This window comes from Chenopodium album, chromosome 23 (genome assembly GCF_948465745.1).
Source record: "Chenopodium album chromosome 23, dcCheAlbu1.1, whole genome shotgun sequence".
NCBI classification, from domain to species: Eukaryota; Viridiplantae; Streptophyta; class Magnoliopsida; order Caryophyllales; family Amaranthaceae; genus Chenopodium; species Chenopodium album.
In genome coordinates, this window is record NC_137856.1 from 1,586,398 (window position 1) to 1,601,530 (window position 15,133).

Genomic DNA, 15,133 nt, shown 5'->3' on the forward strand with positions numbered 1-15,133 from the left:
CTCAGCTCAATTCAGTAAATCAAAACGGACCCGTAATGTACTCCACTGACAGTTGGTCATGAAAAGTCAACACTAGGTTAATTTTTAACAGACTGGACCTGGGTTGGCTGGGTAGATGTAGTATAAAAGGGGTAATAGTCTCAAAATAAACCCTAAATCCGATTTTCTGAAGACACTGAGGCAGCCAAGACTTATCAGTTTCTGGGTTGTCTTGAAGTCTTCATTCTTTCATTCATCTGGAAAAAATCTGAGAATCGGAGACATAAACAATCTGAGTCATCTCCAGAAAGCCTTTGCTCTTTTTTGTGAGCTTTGTGCTCGCTGTGATGCCTACATTCTACTTTTAATCTTCATTATTTTGTTTTCTTTTCAATGAATTTTTTTATGCAAATAAATTGTTTTAATTGGTGTTCAAAATATTTTTGGTTAGATATCTGTTTTGGGTAGTTGAATTTCATATTGGTAGGTTTTCTAGGTAATTTTTTGTTGAATTTGGTTGCATCATCAATAAGAAAATACTAATTTTTTTTTTTGCAAGAACCAACTTTTCATTAGCAAATGTTTTTAATTTAGATGAATCATCAATAACATATTTATAAGCTTAATACAGAGTATATCATTAGCAATGTTATAGCAAAAATGAACAGATTTTTTATTCAAGGGAGTTAGTTTATTTTGGATTTTTAATGATTCTGATGCTGGAAATGGTGAATTGATGGATAATCAGAATACCTGAATAACCCACTTGTTGATCCTGCTCAATCATTTCAGATCACTGATACCAGTTCTGAGTCCTCGAGGCGAACGGGGATGGAGAGTGGGATCTGTAGTGTATGGGTGGTGTATAAACAGAGCCATGGATAGTTAACATAGGTACTGAAAATTACAATATCTGCCAAAAACCAAAATGAATCTAGAATTTGGACTGTAAGATTGATAAGTTCCAAAACTCAGTATTACATACAATCTTTCGGACGATTTAATGAGCTAAATTAGTTGAAATCCATACTAGTTAATCAAACTGAGTTATGAATTTCTGTTTCTATCACATACATGATACATGTAGCATTAAAAACAAATCAATAAGCCTATGATTGTACAGAAAAGAAAGGCAGGTATTTTTCTTCCCATAGGGATTAGGGAATGACTGATATATCAAACAGGTTTTTCTCCAACAGCAACACCTGCAGCAGCAGCTTGCTCAGCCATTGCAACCTCGAATTGTTTCAATGAAATTGATGGGAAAGAGATGATTTCTGAAGGGGTCAAATTTTCCCAGCCTTTCGCGTCATTAGAAACTGTAGTAGAACCATCCCATCCTATGTGTGTTAGATGCTTTACATCTGTTGGAAAGCCTATCTCCAGTTCTTTCTCTTCTTCGACATCCATCTCCTCCTTGTATACTAAGGAATCACAGCAATCAGTTTCACAACAAATTATTGTCTACAACTTGGTTTTTTTTTAACACTTTCCAAAACTGTTGTCTAGCTTGTGTATTAATGAAAACAAATTTTGTTCTTGAAATTCTTTTTTTGCAACTTACCAAAGAATTGAGAAACATTCTTCAGACTTCTGATTAATCTTCTAATTCCTTGGGATAATTTGGACTTCGGAAGCTTGAAGCTAATCGAGTTCATGGTTTTCTTGGTGATGGGTAAATCATTTTGCTTGCCTTGTCTACCTTGGAGAACATATAAAGCATAATTCAAGTCAGAGAAACTAAATTGGTATGATGAGCACAATTATCTCATAGGATTAGCATAACCAACCACATGATAAAAGAATATGGACTCAGGAATGAGCAAAGGGGTAGAGTTCGTACTATTTAGAACAGCACCGTTAGGAGGACTTGGAGAGCCAACAGCAACGCTTGAACGAGAAGAGCAACCGAAGGAAAAGGGAAGAATTATCCATCTCTCACGCCGTTCCTTCATGTCTTTACTCATTAGTGACTTGATAATAGTACTAATTAAGTACTGATTAAGGAGATGCAAGAAAGTATTAGTAAATCACACTTAAGAAAGCTATAATATGAAATATGAAATTTGAAGTGGCTGAAAAATGATGCAAGTAGTTTCCTGGTTAGCCTTAATTATCAAGGTAGAATCATAAATCATGCTACGTGTGAATATGTAAAGTACAATCTGAGTTTGGTGCAGAGACACAAGCAGAGAAAATTAAAGAGAAAGAACCATCATGGAGTAGTTAAATTAGTTGGTAGAACTGTGCTACTCAACCAACTAATTGTTGATTGATAGTCCTTATTTCTAGCTTTTTTGTCGTTTAAGTAAATATGATCCCACTAAATCAATTAATTAATTTAATTAAGCACCACCTTTTTCTTTTTCTAGTTGACCTAGCCACATTTTCATAAAAATAAATATATTAGAAGAATTTCCTAAGTGTTAGGTTATACAAAGTATAATTAGTCGGGTTTTAGAATGATTAGAAGTAGGTCGACTAATGTCTAATAAGGTGGGGAAGGATGTTGGAATAGGTGAAGTCAATTGCAAGTAAAGTTCCTGGATTTAAGGTTCAAAAGAACACTCAAGTATGTCTTTGTTTCTAAGAAGTGGAGATGGTGACCAAAACTTCTGTGCAAAAGAAGCCAGAACAGGGGATTGGTGGCTTTCTAAATTTTGATTAATTACTCTTACAAAACTCTCTTTCAGCAGTTAAGCAAGATATTCAACCAATAGCATGGCAACAATCCACAATTCCTACTTTCTGTATTACAGGTGAGATGCCTCAAGCTCATAATACAAGTAAAACCCTCATACATATAAAATAAACTTGCAAATAATGTTGCTATCAATTTCTTACCTTTTTTTGTTCTTGCTGTAATCGCGTTCCACATTAGAGTACTGCTGTTTTCTCAGTGTTTCTCATTGCAGCAGCATTTACCACACCAGCATCAGTAGTGTAGATCGCACACCCCACAGACACCCTGGCCCTGCATTTCTACAGGTATCACTTAATATTCCAAAGTTCTAAGCTCAAAATCCTTTCATTAGAAATGTTCTTGAAATTAGACACACAACTCTGACCTGTGCAAAGGATGCAGCTTTTGAACCAGGTAAATTAGAGGCAACCACATCCATCCTTAACAAAGCTTCCTTGAACATCATCTCAAGTCTTGTAGGGATGGAATGATGGATATTTTTCCAGGTACAGGAACCACCTAGAGGGTGGAAAGCATTCCGGCTGAGAGTTCAGATGCACAGCTCGATTATATTATTCGGTGCAAGCTCTGAAATGCAACTGCAACTGCAACTAATGACCCATCTCCAGTGGCATATAGAAAAGTGACAGACTAGCAACAGGATGGCTTTTTAACTGCAATTCCACTGCACATGTTCAAAAAAATGTGAAACAGATCCCAGCAGCAAAAAGTTCTTCAGTTCAGACTAACAAATGCAGCTGATTATACATTCTATTAATGTAAGCACACACAGCTATTTTTAAGTAGATAATACTATATCAGTATGTCCTTTTCTTTTTTTTTTTTTTTTTTTTTTTTTTGACATGTGATTATATCAGTATGTCATCACTAACAGAAAAGGCAAAAAAAAAGCAAAAACTTCTAAATAAAAAGTGGCAAAATATGAGACAAATCTTCTAATCAGGACTTCAGATAAAAATGAAGTCAGAGAAATTTCATTAATAGGTCAAGATTCCGGAATAGGGGCATGATTTCATTCAAATTGAACGCCCCAATAAATTTTTTAATTCTCGTCATTTATATACAGATCCTAGCTCCTAGCAAACTCTGCTTCAGATTACAGTTCCCAACGTACACTACATATGGGAAATTATTTATCCTTCTAACTCTCAATTTTAATCTCCTTCAACAGCTTGACAACTTCAAGCATAGTAGGCCTCTTAGCAGGATTATCATTGGTGCATATTCGGGCAATGCTGAGGACCTGCAACATCTGACGCCTCCACCTTGCGACAGATGGGATGTATGAATCGAGCACCTCATCTTCTCGGTGGGTGGCCATCATCACCCGAACCCAACCAACCAAATTACCACCCTCGATGTCAGCTTGCCCTGTTGGTGCCCTACCAGTGACCAACTCCAGCATCACCACACCGAAGCTGTAAATATCACCTTTAGTTGTCGCCACCATAGACTGTCCATACTCAGGAGGTATATACCCGAATGTGCCAGCAAGAATGGTGCTGACATGGCTCTCATAAGCACTGATTATTCTGGCTAGGCCAAAATCCGAGACTTTGGGCTCAAAGTTGTGATCCAGTAATATGTTGCTGGATTTGATGTCCCTGTGAATGATGTGAGGCACAAACCCATGATGCAGAAAGGCAATGCCCCGGGCAGTACCCAAACAAATCTTAAAACGGGTGGGCCAATTGAGGGCTTCCACTGCATCAGCTCGATTTCTCAACCACACATCAAGGCTCCCATTCTCCATGTATTCATACACTAGAAACCTTTCCTCGGCAAAGACACAATACCCAAATAATGGAACCAGGTTTTCATGTTGAACCTTTCCGATAGTCTCCAACTCAGCTAGAAATTCTCGATCACCATGAAAATGTCCTCCATTAAGCCGCTTGACAGCTATGGTTCGCCCCTCTGGCAGGGATGCCTTGTAAACTGTACCGAATCCACCATCACCGATTATGAACATCTTGCTGAAGTTGTCAGTGGCTGATAGAATATCTGCAGGGCTCAAGCGGGTGAGAGAATGCTCAAAAGTAGCAATATTAATGCTCAATGGCTCCTTTGACTTTTTACACATGAGCTCATCATCAGACCGCTCAACTGTACTAACAAGCTCACACTTTTTACAGTCACGTAGGGCCACTTTGTGCTTTAATACCAGATGTCTGCCCACACAGATGACTAGAACAATAAGGACAACTAAGACCCCTATTATAGTACCCCAAATAGGGGCTTGTTTCAAAGTTCGTGGAGGGCCAGAGGCTAAGCATGGTCCTTTATGATCAGTGCAGGACTCAGGCACAATTCCCAGAAATCTGTTAGCAGAGAGATTAATAAAGGAGAGGTCTTCAATGTCACAGATGTTGCATGGAACATAATTTTCAAAATTGTTACCAGAAAGATCTAGATATGTCAAAGCAGCAAGGTTTGATATAGAGGGTGGAAGGCTTCCTGTCAATGCATTGTTGTGCAGGTCTAGAGAGGAAAGGGTGGTTAGGTTTGAGAGGGAGTCACAAAGGGCGCCAGAAAAATGGTTGTTGCTAGCATTTAGATGTACCAGCAAGCTGGCAGATGCCATGTGGCAAGGGATGGTTCCTGTAAGGGAATTTGCACTGATATCAAGGTAGCTAAGGCTTTCAAAACTGAACACAGAAGGCGGCAATGAACCACTGAGAAAGTTCCATGAAATATCCAGCTCAGTTAAGCTAGGCATTGACAAGGACATGTTATCTGGAATAGAACCCGTAAGTTCGTTGTGCGAAAGGATAAGACCCTGAAGTTGCTTCAATGTGAACATTTTGGGTATGGCTGGACCAGTTAAATGATTGGAGGATAAATTCAGCAAGCTCAAGTTGGAAAGATTAGATAATTCAGAAGGAATGCTTCCATTCAGCTCATTATTGTGTAGCAACAGCTCCCTAACTATAGAGCATTGACCAATTGATGCAGGAATTGGACCCAAAAACTTGTTATAGGAGAGATCAAGCATGCCATAATGCTGAGTGAACTCGGAATCTGGCAAGGGCCCCTCTCGGAATCCAGAGCAAATCTCTTCAGGAATGAAACCAGATAAATTATTCCTGGCTAATACCAAATTATCCAGCAGTTTCAATCTTTTAATGGATTTTGGAATTTGACCAGTAAGACTGTTTGAACCAAGATCCAAGGATACTAAGCTTGTGCAGTTGAAAAGTTCCACAGGGATCTCTCCTGTTAGCAGGTTACCGCGCAGAGAGAGGTTGGTCAGGTTCCTCAATCTCCCAATGGCAGTTGGGATGGTCCCTTCAAATAAATTATTGCCTAATTGCAGTCTCTGCAATGTCTGAACCTTGGCAAGAGCTGGAGAAATCTCTCCGGAAAGCAAATTGTTGTCGAGAATTAATCCTATCAGAGATTTTGACTCCCATAACTGATCGGGAATCTTTCCTTCAAATCTGTTCTTTGACAATGCCAGGGTGATGAGAGGAAGATCACCTAAGTAATCAGGTAATTCACCGGAAAGATTGTTCATCGACAATGTCAAATCAGTTAGACCACTACAATTTCTGAAGGTATTCTCAATGCTTCCAGTGAAGTTATTGTTTGACAATGACAGGGTACTTATTGACTTTGCATTGCATATTTCTGAAGACAACTCACCAGAAAGCATGTTAGAATTCATGTCAAGGAACATCAGTTTAGGCAGATTGAGTGGTGGAATAGACCCTGTGAAGAGGTTCTCAGCCATATTTATAGATACCACTTGCTTCCATTTGGAAATCCACCTTGGGATCATCCCTGACAAGTGGTTAGACTGAAGCATCAGAGATCGAAGGGAATCCATCCCAGCAAGACCATCCGGTAAAGGACCAGAGAAAGAATTAACGGAAAGATCTAAGTCAATCAGCCTTTTGCAGTTACCCAGTTGTCCAGGGATGTTCCCACTCAATCCTGCATTTCCAGCAAGAAACTGCTTTAAGCTGGTCATTTTTCCAATGCTTTCTGGCAATTCTCCCACAAAAGAGTTCTGTCCTATACCCAGGTAACCCAAGTTCGATAACTCAGTCAATTCTTCAGGTATGGCACCTGTAAGTCTGCAGTTCTGGACATTAAGCAACTGAAGCGACTTGAGATTGCCAATAGATGATGGTATTACTCCACTGATGACATTGCCCATCAGATTTATTGAAGTCAGATTTCCCAAATTACCAATATCAGCTGGTATGGTTCCACTTATGGAGTTCCATGAGAGATCAATCCTCACAAGGCCTGTTAAATTTCCTAACCCAGAGAAGATAGGACCACTAAATTTGTTGTTACTAGCATCAAAGTACAACAGACTAGCAATGTTACCCAAACTCGAAGGGAGGACACCAGAGAAAGAGTTTGCACATATATCAAGAGACTCCAGTTTTGAAAGATTTCCAAGCTCTGCAGGAAGATTCCCAGAGAGGAAGTTTTCCTCAACAGAAAGCTCCATAAGATCAGTTAGAAGGCCAATTGACGAAGGCAAGTTACCAGACAAGTTGTTGCCATCAAGTACAAGTTGCCTGAGATTTTTCAGGTTGGACACTGTTGAAGGTAGAGTTCCAGAGAACCCATTGCCACTCAGGTCCAGAATCATGAGTTCCTCGAGACTCCAGATATTATCAGGAATAATGCCATTGAACCCACACTGACTGAGATTAAGATATTTCAGATGTTTTAGCTCCCCAATGGTACTAGGAAAAGGAAGGTCTAGCGGTGAAGAATCACAAGGAAAAGTAAGCCCAAGGACGTCCGAGCCTTCACACACTACACCTGTCCAGTTGCACACAGGTGACTCTGGGAAAAACCAGCTAGGAATCATTTCTTTTCTCTGGATTAAACCCTTCTGTAGAGAAATGATTATCTCAATATCACTGGAACCATTGGCTGCACATAGCATAAGCAGCACTAAAACCAGGCTCGGAATCATCATTCTATACAAGCTCAATACTTCAGAGTAGCATCCCTGCATATGCACAAAGTATCATATTAAAACCCTTAAAAAATGGAGGATACTTTATATATGAAATGAGTACAAATTTAAAGGTAAATCATTACAGTATCACTAGTAGACTACCATTAAAGAGTAGATAATCTCTCAAGAAAGGCACTTTTTCTACTTTCTTTCACATCCTTACCCCAATTTATACTCTCAGAAGTAAAACATCAACTATAACACACTAATGTAATTATATTACCCACCTTAATTACATATTAAGAACACAAACCCCCACTAATCTTTCAAAACAAAAGAACAAAATAAAGCACAAACATGACAACCACATTCCAATAAAATGGTGAAAAGTTCATGAAAACTTTCATAAAATCCAAAGTTCATTTTCCCCTGAACCAAAAATCACAAGAACAGTGAAAAAAAAAAAAATCTTTTTGGACCCCCACATTCACATTCTCACCTTAACCCCATCACGGGTAACCCCACTAAATCACTTTTAGTACTTCAAAAACCTAAATTTTCAAATTGATTACTAAAAATAGAATGTTCCAAGCCCAGGAATCATAGTTCATAAAGATTGGTTTCAATTTTTGAGCTTTAACCCCTAATTGTGGTCCCAAATCATCCCCAAAATTAAACCCTAGTTCATTCTACTTTTTTTTTTTTTTTTTTTAAAATCCAAACAATTAATGTACTGTAGTCTGTAGGTTGGTATTAATCAAACTACTTCCATTGAATTCTAGTACTGAAATGCTGCAAATTTCAACCACTTTACTAATACATTGTATAGTAGTACAAAATTCCAGCAAAAAACAACCCAAATTAAATAATCATAAATTAAGAAACCTTAAAAAATTAAACATTAAAAAATGTAAGCTTATATTTTATGCAAACAAACACACGAAAAAGATTTTATGCAATCTTTTTTTTATATGAAGTAATTAAATTATTTTAATAGTAGCACACGCAACCATCCAATCCATTAGCTAGAAACTCTAACCCTTTATTCTAAAAATATTCATCAAATTATTTATTTAATCCAAACAAAATCATACAGTAATATATTAAATGCAACTCTACCTCTACCAATAAGCATTAATTATGATTTTATCTCCGGAGTAATATTACACTAATTGACACGTAATTTTACTTTAAATTAATACTCGTACGTAACATCTATCTACTCGTGATTTTATTGTAAATTTAGCCATTAAGATGGATGAGTATGACACAACAACAATTCCATACTAGAAAATGACAAATTAAACGAATTAGAGTTATTGACAACTTTGAAAATGACAAAAACAAAATAATCTGAACCAACAAAATATGGAAAACAACAACAATTTTAAATAGCTTCTTCCAATATTCAAAATTCATATCAAAAATCAGAAAATCAAATTCACCTTCAAAATTAAAGAAAAATTGTTGAAGAAGACAAACCTGAGTAGAATAAAATCTTATATTGGTAATCCGTACAAAAATGGGAGTACTCAGTTTCTCTCTCTAGGAATGTTGATGAGTTTCTCTCACTAGAACGGAAAATAATGTTGTTGAAGAAATGGCCATTATTGTAGATGAGGGAGGGGGTGAACGACGTCGTTTTAGAGGATGGGACCCACGAAAAGTAGGGGGTAGGGGTTGAGGTTAAGCGTGGTGCAGAATGCGTGAGTGAGTGAGTGAGTGAGTGAGTGAGCAGAGTGAGTTAAGAGAGAGAAAGAAGAGAGAGAAAGAGAGAGAGTTGGTTACTTCCAAATCTTCTGCAACGATTCAGAGCATCTTCATTTTTTTTTTTTGACTCTTTCTCTCTTTTTTATTCTTTGGTTTTACGGAGTATTCAACATTTTTTGTATGGGTTAGTAGAATAATTGGGTTATTTCATGAATTTACAAATTTTAAATACGTAGTACAATAGTTTGACCAGATATGTTGAATTTTAACCAATACTAGGTTAGATCCCGTGTCATGCACGGTGATCAATAGTTATATTTATACTTATAGGTTATTGGTTAATAAGTATTATTATAAATTAGTCGATGAATAACAAATTATGTGATAAGTTGATTTGATATTTGCATTTTTTAATTGAAACATCTAATATACCACTTAAAAAAGTAGACAAAAAAAAAAGTCTTTTTCTAAAATAGTTCACAAATTATTTTAAGAGTATAATTTTTTGTTTATAATTGCCAAATTTTTTTTGGAAAGAGTTGTGAAATCTTTTTATTTTAGATATAATCATTACTACATTAATATGGAATATGTATAAAAAATAATATTATATTTTTGTAAATGATTTATTTCCTTAATTAATAAATTTTTTTAATTTTTTTTTTTAAAAAGGAAAATGGTTAAGGACACACCAGGAGATGACATGTGTCATCGCTGGTGCGTCTTTTAGTATATAAGTATTGATTCCCTCTATACTCAGGCGAGCCTTATCATAATACACGTCGTATCCAAATCTGTAAAAAAGTAACTTATTTGTCGGGCAAAAACGGGCTTTTCAGGCTTTTTTTCGGGTTGTGTTTGGGCTTTTAACTAAAAATGTGTTTTTAGGCTTGATCCAAACTCGTCTTATTTTTGAGCTGGGCTAGCGGGCCGGGCCAATGTTGATCCTCTATTCTATACTCCCTCCGTAAATACTTAACACGCCGGATCCAAATAAATACTCTAATTCTTAAGAATAATCAAATATTTCTTCAGTGTTTTTTTGATTGAAATGTTTCCTAGACATGTATATCAATGTAAAACTTTCAACAATAATATTTTTAATTATCGATAACATGATAATATAATAGGAGTGGCTTTGCCACGTTTTGTTCTCCGTAGTTTACATTTTTATTTTTCTTGTTTGGGGCCTAGCCCTTAGTATGCACCCAAAAAATCTTATATCAGTCAAAATAAGAAAGAGGACCGGTACATACCTTGCGTATTAGCATGAGTCAATGTAAGAGTATTTCTTTAGTATACCATGAATCCATGATATCAAAGAGGTAATTACTATATGAAGCAAATATAGTTTTACGACTATTACCTTACTTATATTATCCGCTTGGTTTTTGTATGTTTCAGGGTGTAATGTTTTATGATTATGAATCCATAATGCAAGCACAGGATTTTCTCGTGAAATATTCATGCTTATTTGCCAATTGCCATTAACATTTAACTTAACTAAATTGCATTATTAACAAAGTATAAAAATGGAGTATTTTCTAACTGACTTAAAAATGGAAAGCGTGGAAAATGACCGACATTTAAAAGATGTATTGAGATGAGAGAAAGCTGGTTTTTTTTATTTTCCTTAATCCCAAAATATGATGAATTGAGAAGAGATTGACCACAAGTAAAGTGTTGAAGTACAGTAATAGAAATAGAAAGCTAGAACATCAGATTAAGGCTAGAAAGTGACAACAACAAGAATACAAATATTGCATGAAATGGTAGGGGACCCCATCACATATTTTATAGTGTGTGTGCCGGAGTAGGAAATGGATGTTGGCTAGACCTGTCAATATAATTCGGGTCAAGTGGTCAATGGATCAGGTTCGAGTTAGAATTCGGGTTGTTGGGGTTGTTTAATTTGAGTCGAGTTGAATAGGTCGTTGCTCTTAGTTATTGCATGGATTGTACCAACGTCGTGATCAAATTCTTTTATTATTTTGAAGGACTCTTTGTTATAAACTATCAAATAAAACACAAATTTTGTAAAAAACTATCTATTAAAAAGAATGTTGTAATTTGTAAGAAACTTCCCTCAAAAAAAAAAAAAAAGAAAAAAAAAAAATTTGTAAGAAACTACCTAATATATACCTCAACCCTCACAATATTTTTTAGTTCGGTATTTGCGTATCAGACACTTTGAGAATGAGAGGGAAAAGGTAAGGTTGGAATATATTTGTCTTACCAATAGACCAAGCTTAGTTTAGTAATTTGAAATATTCATGTAATAAGACATAGATACAATACTACTCCATTGTCTCCATAGCTTGGTATTTTAGCTAGTGAATAATGCTCAAATGTTTAAAACTTAAAACTCGAGTTTAAGAGAAGTAATTTAATTAAAGGGACTAACGCTCAAAATTTTCCTATATCCAACGCTTGCACAGTTTTGGTTTAAAAAAAAAGGGACTGGGTTAGCCCAAGGGAGATTGAAAGAGTTGGAATACAAGTTTAGGAGCTCCAAGTTTAGACAACATGAAATGCGATAATAGTAGAGCTTTATTGCACAAAAATAAGTGTAGTACTATACGTACAACGGTACAATAATAACATCACAGTAAAGTAGTAAACATAACACTCAAACACTGAACAATACAAGCACACCTATGCAATGGAAGTGCACAATTATTACATTGCATACAAGAAAGAAGTTGGGCAAAATTGAAAAAACAAGCAAGCAAATGCAGAGTACAAGCTAGCTAGCATGAAAGAAACAATCCCCAATTAACACGATATGATCTTTGTAGGCTATCAATGCAGGAGCGGATTATATTAGAGGGGTTCCTTGGTTTCAACGAACTCGAAGTTATAGGCGTTAACGCCAGTAAAAACACCATCCGTCATTCTTTTCGGATTATTTTTTCCGTCAGGCATAAGGTCAACCTGATCATAAGTGTTAGAGCAAATGGTTGATAATTAAAGTAATTAGCAAAAACAATAAGGAAATTTGATAGTAAAAGAGACAAAAATTGGAAGGTGGGAAAATCCTTCAAGCAATTACTTGAAGACTATAAAACCCACCCAAGAACAAGGAGAATGTTTGTATTGATTTCAATTAGTGTTTACAAGAGTAATCTCTCACTAATTTCCACTCTAAAGCACAAGGATTTCAAGAACAAGAACCCTAGCTCTAATTGTGTTTCACTCAATTTGGGGGATAATAAACAAAATACCCTTAATGAGTATTTATACCCCCGACAGATCTGGACAGGGTATCAGGAAGGCACGGACGTGCCAAATATGGCACGGACGTGCAAGCCCAGATAACTCATTTCAGTAGCTACTGCCAAATATGGCACGGACGTGCCAAATATGGCACGGACGTGCTTCCCCTGTTCGCATCAGCACAGACAGCCCGTAGTAAAACAGCTATAACTTCCTCGTTTCTTATCGGAATTAAGCTTATGACCTATCATTGGAAAGCTCTTGAAACAAGCTTTCACCTCCAACTTGAATCACCTCAAAACTCTAAGTAGTTTGAGAGATATGCCCAGTTGAAGTTGACCCATCCAATGCTTCCTTGCTTAACACAAGCAATTCTTCCCCTTAGCTTATATGCCAAGCCTCGATTGATTCTCGAGTCACATTCCAACAATTCTCCACCTTGACAAGATAATCAATCATGTCAAGTATTCACAAAAAAACCATCCGAAAACAACGGATGTAACCAACATCTTCAACAAAGATGAAACCACCTACAAAAGGTGTAACCACCCTTACAAGGGTGTCAAAAAAAAAACAACATAGCTAATAACAACCAACCAAGTTTGAGCAATGCTCAAACTTTGCAACCGGCAAAGGCTTAGTTAACATATCCGCCGGATTCTCTGAAGTATGCACCTTCCCTAGTGCAACCTTGCCACTAGCAATAGTATCTCGAATATAGTGATACTTTACATCGATGTGTTTTGTCCTCCTATGAAAAGAATTTTGATTTCTAGCCAAGTGTATAGCGCTTTGGCTATCACTATACATCATAGGAACACATCTCTCCGACCTCAACTCTCCAACAAAGCCACCAAGCCATTGGGCTTCTTTAAACCCCTCCGTTAAAGCCATGTATTCGGCTTCCGTTGTTGACAAGGCGGTCACTTCTTGCAATGCCGACCTCCAACTAATAGCCGAACCACCGAGGCAAAACACATACCCCGAAGTGGACTTCCGATCATCAAGGTCACCACCATAATCGGAATCCACATAACCAATCAAGTCATCTCCATTCCGCCCATACTCAATACAAGTGCTAGAAGTACCCTGCAAATACCGAAGAATCCACTTGACGGCTTGCCAATGTGCCTTTCCGGGATTTGCCATGTACCTACTTACCACGCTTACGGCTTGAGCAATGTCCGGTCGAGTACAAACCATTGCATACATAATACTCCCAACCGCATTGGCATAAGGAATGGATGACATGAACTCCTTGTCCTCCTTGGAATTTGGAGAATCCAAGGATGACAATTTGAAATGAGATGCTAAAGGAACGGAAACGGGCTTAGCATCCATCATATGAAATCTCTCCAAGACCTTTTCAATGTACTTTTGTTGGGATAAGTACAAACTCCGTCTCTCACGATTTCTTATGATCTCCATGCCGAGAATTTTCTTTGCCGGGCCTAAATCCTTCATTTCAAATTCCCCCTTCAACATTTCTTTCACCTTCTTGACCTCAAACATGTCTTTTGCCGCTACAAGCATATCATCAACATATAGCAAAAGATACAACAAAGAGCCATCACTCACCTTCTTCAAGTATACACAACTATCATAGTCACTTCGGGAGAAACCATGCCCCAACATACATTGGTCAAACCGTTTGTACCATTGCCGAGGTGATTGTTTCAAACCATACAAGGACTTCTTTAACAAGCATACATGCTCCTCCTTACCCTCAACAACAAAACCATCCGGTTGCCGCATGTAGATTTCCTCCTCAAGCTCTCCATGCAAGAATGCGGTTTTCACATCTAATTGCTCCAACTCCAAATCATGCATGGCAACAAGAGCAAGTAGTGAACGTATAGAAGTGTGCCTTACCACCGGTGAGAAAATTTCATTGTAGTCGATTCCTGGGACTTGGCTAAAACCACGTGCTACAACTCTTGCTTTGCACCTTGGCTCCTCAATTCCCGGGATTCCTTCTTTGTACTTGTAGACCCATTTGCAATCAACAATTTTCTTGCCCCGTGGTTTCTCTACAAGCTTCCATGTTTGATTCTTGTGAAGAGATTCCATCTCTTCTTCCATGGCCAATTGCCATCTTTTAGAGTCAACACACTCCATTGCTTCGGTATATGAAGATGGCTCAAGATCGACTACATCACTAGCAACATTCAATGCATAGGCCGCCATCTCCTCAAATCCGAACCGGACCGGAGGCTTTATAGGCCTCTTAGCCCGTCCATGTGCTAGGCTTGATTTTTGCACTTGGTGGGAAGATTGTTCCTTCCTAGGTGTGGTGGCCTTCCTAGGGGAGGAAGTGGAAGGAACATCTCCACCTTTTTGTGGTGTCTCTACACCAACATCATCATCAAGAACTTCATCAACCTTCTCATGAGTATCAACACCGTCATCATTCTCCACCTCCTTCTCGGCAAGCTCAAAAGAAGAAGTATCACCCTTTTGAAGAAATACGGACTCATTAAAGGTAACATCTCGGCTAGTGATGATTCTTGATGTGCTAGGGTCCCAAAGTCTATAACCCTTGACCCCATCCGTGTATCCTAAGAAGATACACTTCTTTGCTCTAGGCTCCAACTTCC

General features: G+C 37.5%; 1 protein-coding gene across 1 annotated transcript; it reads right to left on the reverse strand.

Annotated features, from left to right (window-relative positions):
* Positions 1 to 883: 883 nt before the first annotated feature.
* On the reverse strand, positions 884 to 2,898 carry LOC145609363 (CRIB domain-containing protein RIC4-like). Its single transcript, XM_081664864.1, has 4 exons — positions 2,824 to 2,898; positions 1,823 to 1,965; positions 1,544 to 1,681; positions 884 to 1,403 (listed from the first exon to the last, which is right to left on the reverse strand). The coding sequence occupies exons 2-4, from the start codon at positions 1,944 to 1,946 to the stop codon at positions 1,156 to 1,158; spliced, it is 510 nt and encodes a 169-aa protein (XP_081520990.1). The 5' UTR covers positions 1,947 to 1,965; positions 2,824 to 2,898; the 3' UTR covers positions 884 to 1,155.
* Between the last annotated feature and the right edge of the window lie 12,235 nt (positions 2,899 to 15,133).